The sequence below is a fragment of the Quercus suber genome, unplaced genomic scaffold (genome assembly GCF_002906115.3).
Source record: "Quercus suber isolate HL8 unplaced genomic scaffold, Cork oak 2.0 scaffold_164, whole genome shotgun sequence".
NCBI lineage: Eukaryota > Viridiplantae > Streptophyta > Magnoliopsida > Fagales > Fagaceae > Quercus > Quercus suber.
In genome coordinates this window covers 57,145-71,854 of record NW_027069625.1, presented here as the reverse complement: position 1 = coordinate 71,854, position 14,710 = coordinate 57,145, and the positions used below count along the sequence as shown (strand labels likewise).

General features: G+C 35.3%; 3 protein-coding genes across 3 annotated transcripts in view; 2 read left to right on the top strand and 1 right to left on the bottom strand.

Annotated features, from left to right (window-relative positions):
* The window catches only part of LOC112030234 (eIF-2-alpha kinase GCN2), a 43,472-nt gene extending 40,076 nt beyond the window's left edge, over nt 1-3,396 (bottom strand). The window contains 1 exon segment of the mRNA XM_065777777.1: nt 2,885-3,396. Within this exon segment, the coding sequence (XP_065633849.1) occupies nt 2,885-3,027 (143 nt within the window). The 5' untranslated portion in view covers nt 3,028-3,396.
* Nucleotides 3,397-8,395: 4,999 nt separating this feature from the next.
* LOC136069348 (ASI1-immunoprecipitated protein 1-like) lies at nt 8,396-9,230 on the top strand. The gene is made up of 2 exons (XM_065777776.1): nt 8,396-8,497; nt 9,093-9,230. The coding sequence occupies exons 1-2, from the start codon at nt 8,396-8,398 to the stop codon at nt 9,228-9,230; spliced, it is 240 nt and encodes a 79-aa protein (XP_065633848.1).
* A 2,580-nt stretch (nt 9,231-11,810) lies between these two features.
* LOC136069347 (uncharacterized) lies at nt 11,811-12,545 on the top strand. The gene has a single exon (XM_065777775.1). The coding sequence runs from the start codon at nt 11,811-11,813 to the stop codon at nt 12,543-12,545; it is 735 nt and encodes a 244-aa protein (XP_065633847.1).
* Nucleotides 12,546-14,710: the final 2,165 nt, after the last annotated feature.

The window sequence follows — 14,710 nt, the reverse complement described above, 5'->3', positions numbered from 1 at the left end:
TAATGAAAATCATCAATATTGTATTCATTGACTTTCCAAAGTGGACTATATTTTGGGACATCCCAACAATATGGAACGAAGGAAGTATTACATTATATTGGGAAAAACCATTAATAAAATGGCATGCACATGTTTGTAAAGGTGTCACCAAATGGATCAATACTCTTTAAAATGCAATTTTAAGATCTTTTTCTTTTTCTTTTTTATAAGAAAAAATCTTTATTGAAAAAAGACAAGGTCATGCCAAAAGGGCACGAAGCAACCAAGAAAGTACAAAGAAAACTCAAAGCTATGTACAAGAAAGAAGGGATTCTATAAACATTGGCAGGGAGTTACTAGATGTGCATCCCCAAGCCTGAGATCAATCAAATAAAGTGACTACGAACAAGGCTATCTGAAGAGTGCTCCCCAACCAATTCCTCAACCCAATCAAAAGATCAAGCTATCTCTATGGTAAAACCCAAGCAACCCCGAATGATCTAAAACAAAAGTCCACAACTAATAAGCCCCTCCAAAATGAATCAAAAGATGATCCATTGACTTCCCATTACACCAACACATAACATTAAGATCCTTTTAACATGATCAATGCAAAATTCAATACTAGTGATAGCTTTTGGGCATGCATCTATTAAGAAAACAACAATACAAGTCCTGTATAATCTGACTTGAAGCCATATTAGTCTTAAATAACAAAATCCAAGTGTTAGCAGCCACTAGTAAAGAATTCTCCTTCACATCCCAATTGAAAGCAAGAAATTGCAGAGAGAGAAAATTCCTAGAACCAGCATGCCTGGAAAACAGATAGAAGGGACCTTAAATGACAGCAGCTCTAGCCTAAATTACATCAATGAGCGCCCCCCACCCCACCCCCCCCCCCCCTCCCCCTTCTTCCCCAGGAAAAAAAGGAAAATTACAGGTATGCAGAACCCATTATAATGCATGAAATCTCCATCAAGAACCTGCCTAAACTACACTAAGAAATACCAAAAATTTTCCTATTCTGCTTCAAAGCTGGCTCAATTGGCAGAAAAGATAGCATTCTTCCAGTGCACTTAACTTTAATTCCATAGGGTAAGGACAAGAAGAAAAAAAACATTACTTCAGGGCCAGTTAATATTGAAAGATGAGAAAATTTTAGTTCATTTTGACTCTAAATCAAAAGACCATGCACCCATTCCCCGAACAGAAGAAAAGGATGGAACTCCAGAGACACTAAATGGAGGGCAAGTCATTGTTATAGTTATGTAATTTTTGTCAGAACATTCACTACAGGAATACTAAACAAAAGGAAGAGAAGTTGAGGCAGCATTGAAAGAAGAAAAATGTTTTGTTAATCTGTCCTATGTCAAAGTAAAACACCCATGTCAACATCCCACATCGCATAGACACTACATCTTTACCCTAAAGTGTAATATAAGTAAAGACAACACTTCAAGCTTATCTACATCCTTATGTCCAAAGATTAGCCAAGACAAGTCTTACATACTCATGGTACTCATAAATACCTCAGTCCATGCAATACCAACTGAACCAAACCATTCTCATCAAAATCATATTGCTAGTTTTTTTTTTTTTCCTTCTAGAAATAGATACATGCTAGCACTTTAGACATCCTTGTCAGATGGTACTTCTGTATAATGAAATATGTACTTCTGATTACTTCAAAGATGTCTTGACTAGAATGAAATCACCACATTTTTTTACATGAAGTTGCTTTAATAAAAAGAGAATCCCATGATGTTCATCCAAAGCATTTCCCTAAGTCTAGGGAAAACACATCATAATCAATAGAACAGTTAGACACTTATACGACAGGCCAATTGTTTCACCTGCCAAACTAACCTCACTTGATATGGCAACTATTCACACAGGGACACTAAGTTGAGAGAAAATCACCATAATCTGAAGCATTTGTACCTCATTCAACAAACCAATCCAAAATGGTTTGGAAAGGATCACTTAATTTGCTCCTGGTTCTAATTTCAGTTAAAGCATTTTGATACATGAAGCCATCACAAATCATTGGGATAGGGCTCATTGGATTTGCTTCTCATTCTAATTTCAGTTGTCCCATGATGGTTTCATGTAAGTGACTATGGCATGTTTTTGAGGATGATAAATTACGAATTGTCCCAAAAGCACAAATGGGTTTGAACTAAGAACCACCAGCTTTGATATCATGATAAGTGGAGGGGAGTAGAGTAGAGTTAGTTGATAATAGGCTAAGTTTGGCTTTTGGGCCAACTCTACTCCCCCTCAATCCAAACGAACCATAAGTTGTTAGGAAATGGTGAATTTAATTATTTAACCATTATTCTAAAAATGGGTAATATAAAACGAGGCAACTCAAGACCACTAAAACCATGTTAAGACTAAAATACAAACAGAAACTCTCAAAAAGCAAACAAGTCATACTGACTATAAATAATCTAGTTCATAATCAAACCATAACATTTCATTAATTAAAGTAGTATAATTCAAACGAACGCATATTATACTAGAATTTGAATTCAACTTGCAACACTTCAACAAAGTTGTGACAACCCAAGGGTAAAACAAAGTAATGATTTTTTATTTCTATTCTCAATATACTTTGACCAAGGTTCCTAATCTACAAATTTACTTCACAGCCAAGTCTGCAGAACTATTGAAACAATCAGAATTTATTATATTTTCCATTATTTCATCCAAATCTCAGCCAATTTCCAAAACATATCAAATTTATTCAACCAAATAACATAACTGACATTCCCGCTTAAATTCAAACACCCAACGAGGCATCCTCATCCAAAATTATCATACTGCTATTAATATGAACCACGAGTAACAAAAACACCAATCAAGAAAAATCACTTGGAGACCAAGAAATTGAATAACTTACAAAGCAGTGATTTCCTCATTGAGAAGTTCATTATCATCACCACCAACATGAGACGCCTGGTCTTTCAATGTAGTCCTTCCTTTGCTCCTCCTCCCACTCCCTCCTCCTCCACCCTTCTTCTTCTTCTTTGAACTATGCCCCATTCTCACAAACCCACCACTCCAAAAAATAAAAAAAAATAAAAAAAAAACGAATCCTTTAGTTCTTTCTTCAAAAATCCACCAACCCAAGTCAAGATTTCACCTAAAACCCAGAACCCACATCTGATTTTAGTCACAGAGTTCAATGGCTTAATGTGAATTCAAGGGCAATAACAAGAGCAAAAAATGGTTACCAGGGACATTTATAGAAATAGATGGGTCTTGAAATTTGATAAAACCCACATGTAGATATAGTATTAAATAAAAAGATTGCGTGAAAGATTTGTTTTTTTGATGGAATAATTTTTTTTTTTTTTGAAAAAATTTATTGGAGGATGAAGTGAAAGTCAGCAGCAAATTGGTGGCGCTGAGCCTGGAGTTTGAACAGAATGATTCTTTATTATATATAGTGATCCACTACAAAGTACCAGCCTACTGGTTTAAAGGTTTCTTGTACAAGGTGGCCCATTGATTTTTAGCAGCCCGTTTGACTGCGGTCACTTCTTGTTTTTTCTTGTGTTTTGTTTCTGTTTTTTGTTTTTGTTTTTTTTTTGTTTTTGTTTTTGTTTTGGGTTCTTTAAACACAATTGTCGCAATTTACTCTCTTTCTCCGGAATAAAAAAAGAAAGAATAAAAAGTTAAATGAAAAATGAATAATTTCAGTGTAAATTTACACCGTTAAAGCACTCACATAAGTGAGTGTATAATTGTATGAATTTGTCTAAAAATAATCCACATTAATAAATGTATAATTGTGTAAATTTTTAAGTTTGCTAAAGTGTGTCAATTTACATTAAGACTATTCATTTTATATTTACTTTTTAAATCTTTTTTATGTATTCTGAGGAAGAAGAAACTAGGGTAAATGAAAATTGTTGTGTGTGAAGAAAAAGAAAAATAAACAATTAAAATAATCAAAAAATTTTGATATTTTAATGAAATGTAGTGTAAATAAAATAATCTGATGTTGAGTTTTTTGAAAAGTAAGTATATAAAATAGACAAAAGTTTTTGCATGAGTTAATGCAAATGCTCTTAGAGCAACCACATCAGTGGTTGCATAATCTTGCAAAATAGAAAAAGTAAGGCATTTTACACATTTTGATCAAAAAAATATCCACATCAATGGGTGTAAAATTGTGCATAAATGCATAAGTGCTACAGTAACCGTGCATATATGAATGGTTACTGTAGCTCTTGCATTTGATATTTTTTTTTTTTCCTCTCTCCACCTCACTCTCTCTTTTTCTCTTTGGTCTGACTCTCACCTCAAGCTCTCTTCCTCCATTGATTTTCGCTACTCTCGCCATTGCTGATTGCCGATGGTTTTGATTATTTGATCAGTGCTTTCGCCATTGCCGATTGCCAATGGTTTTGATTAGTGGGTTTGATGATTTTGATAAGTGGGTTTTGATGATTTTGATCCGTGGGTATTGATAGGGTTGATGTGGCTGGGATTTTGATGGGTGGGTTGATGATGAAGGCTGGTGGTTGTGTGAGTTGATGATAGAGGGCTGGGTATTGATCGTTGATGGTGGTTGGGTTTTGATGATTTTGATGAGTGGGTTTTGATGATTTTGATCCGTGGGTTTTGATCGGGTTTATGGTGGCTGGGATTTTAATGGGTGGGTTGATGATGAGGCTGGCTTGATAATGGTGGTTGTGTGGGTTGATGATGGAGGCTAGGGATTGATCATTGATGGTGGCTGGATATTGATTGGGTTGATGGTGGCTGGGCTTAGAATATTTTATTGAATAAATGTGTAGAATAGACAAACTAATGTGGGTGTTTTGTAAAAATGAGTGTGTAAAATAGAAAAAATCATTTTTTTTTATTGCAAAATGAACAAAAATTATGCATCAATTGATGCAGATGCTCTTACTATAGTAAACTTATAAATTTATACAATTATACACTTATTGATGTAAGCTATTTTTAGGCCAAAAAGTGTAAATTTTACACATTTTTTTATTATACACAAAATGATATAAGTGCTCTAATGGGTTAAACAAATTAAATCAAAAATTAAACTATATTGTTTTAAAAAGTAACAAATTGAACTCTATATATAGTTTCTTCTTTCTAAAGTAACAAGTTAAACCCTAAGGTTTTAAAAAGTAACAAATTAAAATTCATCAATGGGATGACATTGCTTTTAGAATTTATTATGGGTTAAAGATTTAAAGATTTAATTTCTTACTTTTTGAAAGTTGATGGTTAAATTTTTTTTACTTTTGAAACTATGGAGTTTAATTTATTACTCTTTTTTTTAACTTATTATTTAAATTTGTTACTTTTGAAAATATAAGGTATACTTTGTTACACCTTTGAGTTATAGCCTTATGGGGGTTTAAAATGTATTTATTTTTTTTCCTTTTTTATGAGAGTAATTTTATAAATCCAATTACTACTATATATTGTTATAATTGGAGTAACATCATTTTTACTTAGGTTTATCAGATATCATTTTTGTTATGTACTAATCATAGTAGGATATCATAATAATTATGAAACAATGTTATGTTCCTAAGCTTTTTTTTTTTTTTTTTTTTTTATTTAAGTTTGATCGGAACCGACCAGGGATGGTACATAAATAATTTTTTTTTTTGTTGAGTGATAATTACAATATGTTGTTAATCTCGAAACTTAAATTCTTTCCCCCTAAACCCCAAACACTTTATGCATGGGCAATTGCCAATTTAACTACAAGACCCTTGGCAGAATGTAAATAAAATTAAGAATCTTTGTAAAAGAGAAAAAAAATGATGAGACAATGTTATTTATGTTCACAATATTTATGTTCACAATAAGATATATAATAAATATATAATGATAATGACATATTTAATATAGCATTAATTAATTTTTTTTTTGTTCATGTCTAAAAAAATTACTTTTTTGTTGCTTCTAGATCTTTCCTGAATTATAAATAAATAAATTGATGGAGGGCAAATCTGTTTACCACGATCTCTCGCAAAACCCGCAGAGTGAGAGTTTCATGCATGTAAGCCATATAGATAATTGGATCTTAGCTGATTAATTAAATAAATCAAAAGATATAGATATTTTAAAAATTAAGAACATTATCTAGAAAGAGTCAATGCAAATAGAAACGGAAAAATATAATGAGAAAATGTCAAGATTTTTGAAATATAAATGATATAAACCATCTCAGATTCTTTGACTTTTCTTTATAAAAATTTATATATAGATTTTTTTGGTAAACTAATTTTTATATAAATCAAGTAATACAATTATGGAAAGAATCATAAAGATATCGTATTCTTTGTGATAGAAAGAACCTACGTGTTTCATAACTTTATATTAGATGGTTAATTACTGGGAAAGGGTCATACATAGCCCACTTAAATTTTTATTTTACTTTTAAAAAAAATGTAACTAAAGTTTAAAGTGATGTATGGTCAATTTATAGATAAGAGAAAAATTAAGATAATGGGTAGTAATCTCATGTTTAGTCATGTCATTATTAAAATATGTGTAATAAGTTTATTTAGCAAACACATATAAACTTATAAATGGGTCTATGCTTGACTTGTTTTGTATCAAGCCTTATAACTCACAAGGTTGTTTATGAACAATTTTTTTTTTTTTTTTGGCTTGGGCTCGGCTTGTTTATTAAACAAGGCTAAAACTAATAATTAGGCTTGACTTATTTATAACCAAACAAAAATAAACGAGCTTTATATCAAGTCAAACCCAAGTTGTTTATGAAGGATTTAGTTCATTTACAGCCCTAACATTCTTTGTCAAACTAGTGCATACTTTAGCCTTTAGTAAGAAAATTCAGGTGGAAACCAACCCTCTGTAATGGACCTAGTAAACTGGATGCCTTATGTCAACCAAATGCTTATGAGGGTATGGAATTTCGTAAATTCAAGGATATCAACTCCCTAAGTTGGCTACTACTTTTATAATTATGGAAAAACTTAATCTGTTTGAAGATAAATTTAATTATTTAACCATAATTTTAATAATCTCCCTCACATGTGGGCCTAGACATCCCCTTAATAAGGGAAGCTCACTATGTGAGATTTTTAACATTTTAACTTGGTATCAGGAGATCCCGAGTTTGTCTTTATTCTACATCTCATTTAAAATATTAAAAATTTCATGTGTTGAGCCTCTCACTTATAAAGAGGAAGTAAGTCCTCAATAAGGGAATTTTTTATTTTTTATTTTTTATGGTTAAGTGATTAAATTTACAATTTCCTAACAGTTTAAACTTTTAAGACAATTTGTAATTTAACAACTACTAGTTAAATATAGTAGCGTAGAAGAAATACTAATGGAAAAAAAGACCAAATCTACTTCTTGGATTTGATAGAGTATTATACTATAATGAGCAGTAGAGAGATACCATCACTTAATAAGGTGGAGGTTTCTTAGGCCTCGCTTGGGAGGAGGGAATGTAATGATGAAAAGAATCATTTAAAAATATTCTTCCATTCCCTTGTTTGAGAGTTTTAATGGAGGAAATGGAAAGTTCATTCCCTTGTTTGGGAGTTTAAATGCGAGGGAATGGAATGAGTAGGAGGGAACACTCATTCCTCTCTATTCCCTTAAAACCTCAAATTTTCATTCCCCACAAAATTGAGAGGAATGGGAGGGAATGGAATTAGATTTAATGATTTTTTTAATAAATCCCCCAAAATACCCCTATATATTCAACTCTTTATTTTAAAATAGGGGTTTAATAGTAATATTTTCATAAAATGATTCTATTCCATTCCCTCCATGCTGCTCCCAAACAAGATTACTTACATTCCATTCTATTCCATTCTTTTCCATTTCCTTATGATCATTCCATTCCCTTCCCTTATGAACTCCCAAGCGGAGCTTAGTTGGAAATGGTCAAGGAATACATATTTGGCAACACCCCTTGTATAGTTGTATTCCGTGGGTTGAAGGTCTAAAACTAAAGCCAAGGTAGCTCGTTCAAATGTGATATGATTGCGGCTAACTTGGTGGTTCTATTTAGCATATGTATGTGGAATTGTCTTCCTTTATATATGCCAAACTATAGTATAAAATTACCAATTGATATTCAGCTACTGTCTCCTTTCTCTTCGCCAAAGCTCCGGCTCTCTGTGTTCCATGACATGTGAATTCATCTTCTCTTCAAACGCAGCATAATCAGCTCCGGCTCTCTGTGTTCCACAACCTAAATGGCATTGCCATCAGCCCAAGCTGATTATGCTGCGTTTGAAGAGAAAGTGAAGTGAACGGTTTATCTTGATAACCTCTCACCACATATCACTAAACCTGTGGTGAGATTTGCTCTCAATCAGTTTGGGAATGTGAAGAGTGTACATTTTGTTCCAAACTACATCGAACCAATGAACATCCCGCAATGCGCATTGGTGGAGATGGTGCAAAAGAGAATATGTTTGATGATCGCCCGAAAATGCCTAGTAGAACAATACAGTGCCAATGGTTAGATGCAAATGATCCTGTTTTTAAGTTGCACAGAAAATTATGGACCTTACCAAGTTAAATGTTTCTTAATCTGCATTCTTACTAAAGGTATTTTTTGTTGATTTGATATTATTTATTGCATTTTGATTTATTACATGATTTTTTGGAGCAGATATTGAATCTATAGTGCAGCATAGGTATGTAGAAGTAAAATTTGTAACACAAAATAACTACAACATGAACTCGAGGCTAGTAGGTAAAGAAAATAGAGAAAACCTCTCAAAATAACTTTTGCTTTCTAGAGAATAAGATTCTAATTTAACTAGGAAAATGATCCCCACTCGACTCGAAAAGGGAAACAACATAAAGTGTTAAAAATATTTTTCCCCAAAATAAGCATAAGATAAGGGGTCTGTTTGGATACCGTTTATTTTGCTGAAAGTACTATAGATAAATGTAAAAGTTAATTGAAATAATACAGCAAGATCCATAAATAGTACCAAAAAGTGCAGTGAGACCTATGAATAATAGCAAAATAAGCTGAATAGTAAAATAATTTTAATTTTTTATTGGTATCCAAACACACACTAGTTCTTTAATTTTTAACTTATTAGATGAATTTCTTGTTATAGCAACAACTACAAGAAGAAGAGAGACTTGCAAAGCATCAACAGGATATTCTTAACGCAAATTACAAGAAGCATGAAGTGATAGACAACATCATGGTTAATGGAACTGCTCGTCGCTTAGCAGACCGATATAACCTATGATTGAAAGCTCCGTTTGTGAATGCATCTAAGCAATCTAGATCAGCAATTCAGGGACAAACCCAGGATTTCAAGCTATAGGGGGGCCGGAGATAAGCGAGAAAAAAAAAAATCAAATACACATCTATATAGTATTAAGAAACTTTCAACCAAGACAAATACACAAAAATCATTGTTTAAAAGACACAAAACACTATTATTTCTTAATACATAGAACACTAATGTTTTTTTACAATTTTTTTTTTTTAAGATTTACATGGACTGGATTAAAGATTCATAATTTTGGAGGGGGCCCAAGCTATAAAGTAAGGGGGCACAAGTCTAAATTTTTTATTTTTTACTAAAAATTAAATTACTAAAAAACATTTTTTTGGGCCCGGGGGGGCCCGAGCCCCCACCTGGGTTCGTCCTTGGGGTTTAGCATTGTGTATTTGTGTTACAAAAAGAACTACTATTTACATTCCTCAACTTTAGTTCATATCACTAGAACCAAGGTCAGGATAGTAGAGTAAAATTCTAATCCCTAAGACGCATTGCACATGTTTAGAGCATTTGCAATGGATTAGGGATATGCCAAATGTAACCAAAATTTAGCATTCAGACCCAATTTGTCTCAACAGCCGAAAGCCTAAACATGGAAAAATGTAAATTTTTTTGTCATAGTGCTACAGTACCATCGTAAATGTATGATGGTATTGTAGCACTATACCAAAGCAAAATAATAATATTTTAATCAGTGCTGAGGCTCTCTCATCCCCTCTCTCTTTCTCTCGCCATCGCTATAGTGGTCTGACAGTTGTGAAAATGACTGTTGGAAAGAAATAATAAAGAAAGATTAAAAAGTAATATTTTAATAAAATGATAAAATAATAGAGTTTTGGGATATTGGGTGTATTGTAAAATGGTATAGTATAATTGATAAAGTAGCTTTTTGGGATAGTAAAATATGATAGGATGACATTTTCCATTGTGAATGCTCTTACTAGACCAATCCCTCTTTTACTTTCTTATGCATGTATTCTAATGCTTATCTCATGGTTTTGGAAGCAATGTTGTATTTCTATCTTTTTCTCTTAAGTCAAAAAATAAAAAAATCTGTCTTAAAATCCAACAGTTAAAAAAAATCATGGAAAATTAAGAAAGAGTTCAAGTTTTGAGTTGGACCTGGGGTCATTTATTAGTTATTAAAATGTAAATATATATATATATATATATAGGAAAATCGACTATAAAAATTGTAGTGGTATTGGGCCTGGAGGTCCATTACTTATTTTGTATAATGGACCTAAGGCCCAAGCCAAGAACTAAAAGTGTCCGAGAAGGGGGTAAACGTTGTCAAAAAGGACCATATTAACAAACAAAGAAGTCAATTTAGATCATAACGATGGGGTTTTGCCGAGAATAAGTGTCACCTCGGCTGACCGAGGTCGTGGTCCGTAGAGATGGTCTGCTATCCGAAAAAACATCATAAAAATACTTAATTGATATAGATAAGCACTATGGAAGCTCAAGACATGGAAGGATCCTAAAATATCCAAGGAAAAAGCTGTTACCTTCGCATTAAATGCGCTGCAGCTAACTCCTTGGCCACATTAATATGGAGGTGATACCTAAACAGTGGATTTCAGCCTTACAACTACTACATGAAGACTTATGGGATGTGCTGTGGGACAAATATCAAGATCAACCATCTAGCATGCACATGGAAGATAGGGATGAAAAGGAGGAGTATAAAAGGAAAGAGAGGTACCGAGAAAAGGGGGGGGGGAATTCACCAGAAAAAGACTGTAACATCTTAAAACAAAGCTTTTAATCAAATTTGAGAAGAATATATAAGAATAGACCACCTCGGATCTTGCCAAGGACAAGTTGTCTTCAGTACAAACATTTTTTCTGTTCAACATCTTAATACTTAGATCCCTTGTAGTGTCTATTGGATTAACTAAGACTTAGTATTCAACCCATTCTCTATAAATTCATTGTTTTAGGCTCTTTGGGCCTAAGTCCATCCACATAGTGGGCTTGGAATCCAACTCTAGTCCTTACAATTGGCGCCATCTATGGAAATATTGGAGTTTTCAGTTAATTTCACTGACAAAAATGGAAGGATCAGGTCCACATCAGGCGGAATCCATGGGGTCTCAACGTCAAGATCACTTCCATGATCTTGAGCAGCAACGAGACTGGAAGGGAAGTATACATACTACCCATACTAGTAGGAGCCAGGCTAAGAGTAAAAGCTATGTCTCTCAGGAAGAAAATGCCAGGAACATTCAGAAGGAGATTGATCACCTAAGGACAAGCTTGCGCCACGAATGACGTAGGCGAGCCTCACCAAATCCTGATTTTTCTTCTGATGGTGAGAAAGATTTTAGCTACAAACGTAGATCGAGAACTCCCCCTAGCGAGACTTTTTCATATGATGAGGACTATCATCATGAGCATAGAGACAGAAAGTCGTCCTCGGATGGTCTCAAAAACGATGCCATGAGTAGAGCACTTAACCAGATTGTAAAGTCTCCTTTTTCATGCTGGATTGAAAGAGGGAGACTCCCTCAGTGATTCTCCCAACCCACGTTCACCATGTATAATGAAAGAACAGACCCTGTAGAGCATGTTAGTCACTTTAATCAAAGAATGGCTGTACATTCCAAAAATGAGCCTTTGATGTGCAAAGTGTTCCCGTCTAACTTGTGGTCGGTGGCGATGAGGTGGTTTGATAGTTTGAAGGCAGGTTCCATTGATTCTTTCAAGGAGCTTACTCAAGCATTTGGATCCAGATTTGTCACGTGTAGAAGGGCTCCTCGGCCTTTGGCTTCTTTGCTGTCTTTGTCCATGAAAGAAGGAGAGACCTTGAAGACGTATTCAGACAGATACTGGGAGATGTTCAATGAGATAGATGGTGATTTTGATTATGTTGCCATTAGCACTTTTAAGCTCGGCCTACCTACCGAGCATTGCTTAAGAAAATCTTTGACCGGTAAACCTGTTACCAATGTACGTCAACTCATGGATCGAATTGACAAATACAAGAAGGTAGAGAAAGACCAGCAGCAAGATAAGGGCAAAGGCAAGGTTATCCCTCAGGAGAGGAGTGATTTCAGGTCAAACCGATACAATAATAACAGGCCCTGGAGAGATTTTTCTGGGCAATCTTTACCTGTAGCTCCTCAGGCTGTAAACATTGTGTTTAGAGAGCCAGTGCATCAAGTTTTGGAGAAAATAAAAAGGGAGCCTTACTTTAAATGGCCAAGTAAGATGAGTGGAGATCTCTTGAGACGCAACCAGAGCCTTTATTGTCAGTACCACCAGGAGTGAGGACATACTATCGAGGACTGTCGAACATTGTGGAGTCATCTAAAGCAATTGGTCAGGGAAGAAAAATTACAGCAACTCCTGTATTGCCCTAAGGACAAGATGACCAGCCGAGGTCTGGTACACAGGGGAATGTTTCTTCAAGACCCCCAATAGGCACAATTAATGTCATCTTTACTGCACCTGGGAGGACCAATTCACAGCCCTCCAGGGTGATGTCTGTAGCTCAGTTCCCAACCGAGAATGCAAGCTTCAGGCCGAAAAGGGCCAGAGTAGAAATTCGACCGGCGTTAAGTTTCTCAGATAAAGACAAGGTAAGGACCATCCAACTGCATGATGATACTTTGGTGGTAACCCTTAGAATATGTGGGTATGATGTAAGAAGGGTGATGGTAGATTAGGGTAGTTGTGTGGAAATCATATACCCAGATCTATATAAAGGGCTGCACCTGAAACCCAAGAATCTAATCGCTTATGATTCTCCCTTGGTGAGTTTTGATGGGAATGTGGTTATTCCAAGGGGCTAGATCAGGTTACCGATGCAGGCAGGTTCAGAGGTGGTAAATGTGGACTTTATAGTGGTGGATTCATACTTCCCTTACACGGCCATCGTGGCCAGGCCTTAACTTCACACCCTAAGGGCAGTTTCTTCAACTCTACATCAAAAGGTAAAATATCCGCCAGAAGACCAGATCAAGGAACTAGTAGGGGACCAATCTGTGGCTCAACAATGCCTTGTGTCTGCCATCATGCATCAGTTAGCAATTGAGTCTTCGAACTGGGTAAATGAAGGTTTATAGCAGTCAAAATTTACGGCCCTACCTAGTAAGGGGCCAGTCGAGGAGGCCAAATGTGAAGATCTAGAGAAATTTATCATAGGGAATGATCTAGAGAAGTTTTTTCAGGTTAGAATTCAGCTACTTCCTCAAGAAAAACAAGAGTTGGTGGAATTTCTTAAGAAAAATGTTGATGTATTCGCCTGGGATGCCTACGAAGCTCCGGGGGTGAATCCAGACTTTATTTGCCACCATTTGAATGTCAATCTAGCTATTACCCCAAAGAAACAGCCTCTTTGGCATTCGTCCAAGGAACATTTTGATGCTGTTAAGAACAAAGTAGTGAAACTTAAACCAGCTGGGGCTATTAAAGAAATCTTTTATCCAAAATGGCTGGCTAACACAGTAGTGGTAAAAAGGAAGAATGGAAAATGGTGCGTATGTGTAGATTTCACAGACTTGAATAAGGCCTGCCCAAATGACCCTTTCCCTATGCCTTGGATTAATCAGCTTAAGGACGCAACTGTAGGCCATCCTCGGATAAGTTTCTTGGATGCTTTCCAAAGGTACCACCAAATACCTCTGGCTGTGGACGACCAGGAGAAGACGGCTTTTGTCACCCCTACTGAAAATTACCATTATAAGGTGATGCCTTTTGGTTTAAAAAATGCAGGGGCCACCTATCAAAGAATGATGACAAGGATGTTTGAACCTCAACTAGGAAAGAATATAGAAATTTACATCGATGACATGGTGGTAAAGAGCAAAATAAAGTCAGACCACATTGTTGACCTTGGAAATACTTTTGATACCATAAGGAAGCATAAGCTGCGACTTAATGCTTCTAAGTATTCATTTGGTGTCGGATCAGGGAATTCTTGGGCTACATGGTCACTCACCGTGGAATTAAGGTCAACCCTAACCAGATTAAGGCAATCAATAACCTGCAACCACCTTGGAATCCCAAGGAAGTTCAGAAGCTTACAAGAATGACTGCTGCTCTAAACCGATTCATCTTTCGATCAGCTGACAGATGTAGACCTTTCTTTCAGTTATTAAATAGGTGGAAGGGGTTTGAATGGATGGAGGAGTGTGTCGTGGCTTTTCAACAGTTGAAAGAATATATGTCTCGACCTCCCATTATGTTCAGACCCAAGGTGGATGAGGTGTTGTTTGCCTACATTGCTGTAGCCACCCACGCGGTGAGTCTAGTGCTAATACTTGTTAATGAGGGTGTACAGAGGCCAATTTACTACATAAGTAAGTCATTACATGATGCCGAGGTTCGTTACTTACCATTAGAGAGGGCTATTTTGGCTGTAGTGCATGCTACACGCAAACTTTCCCATTATTTTCAATCACACGTGATTGTTATCCTGACCCAACTCTCGC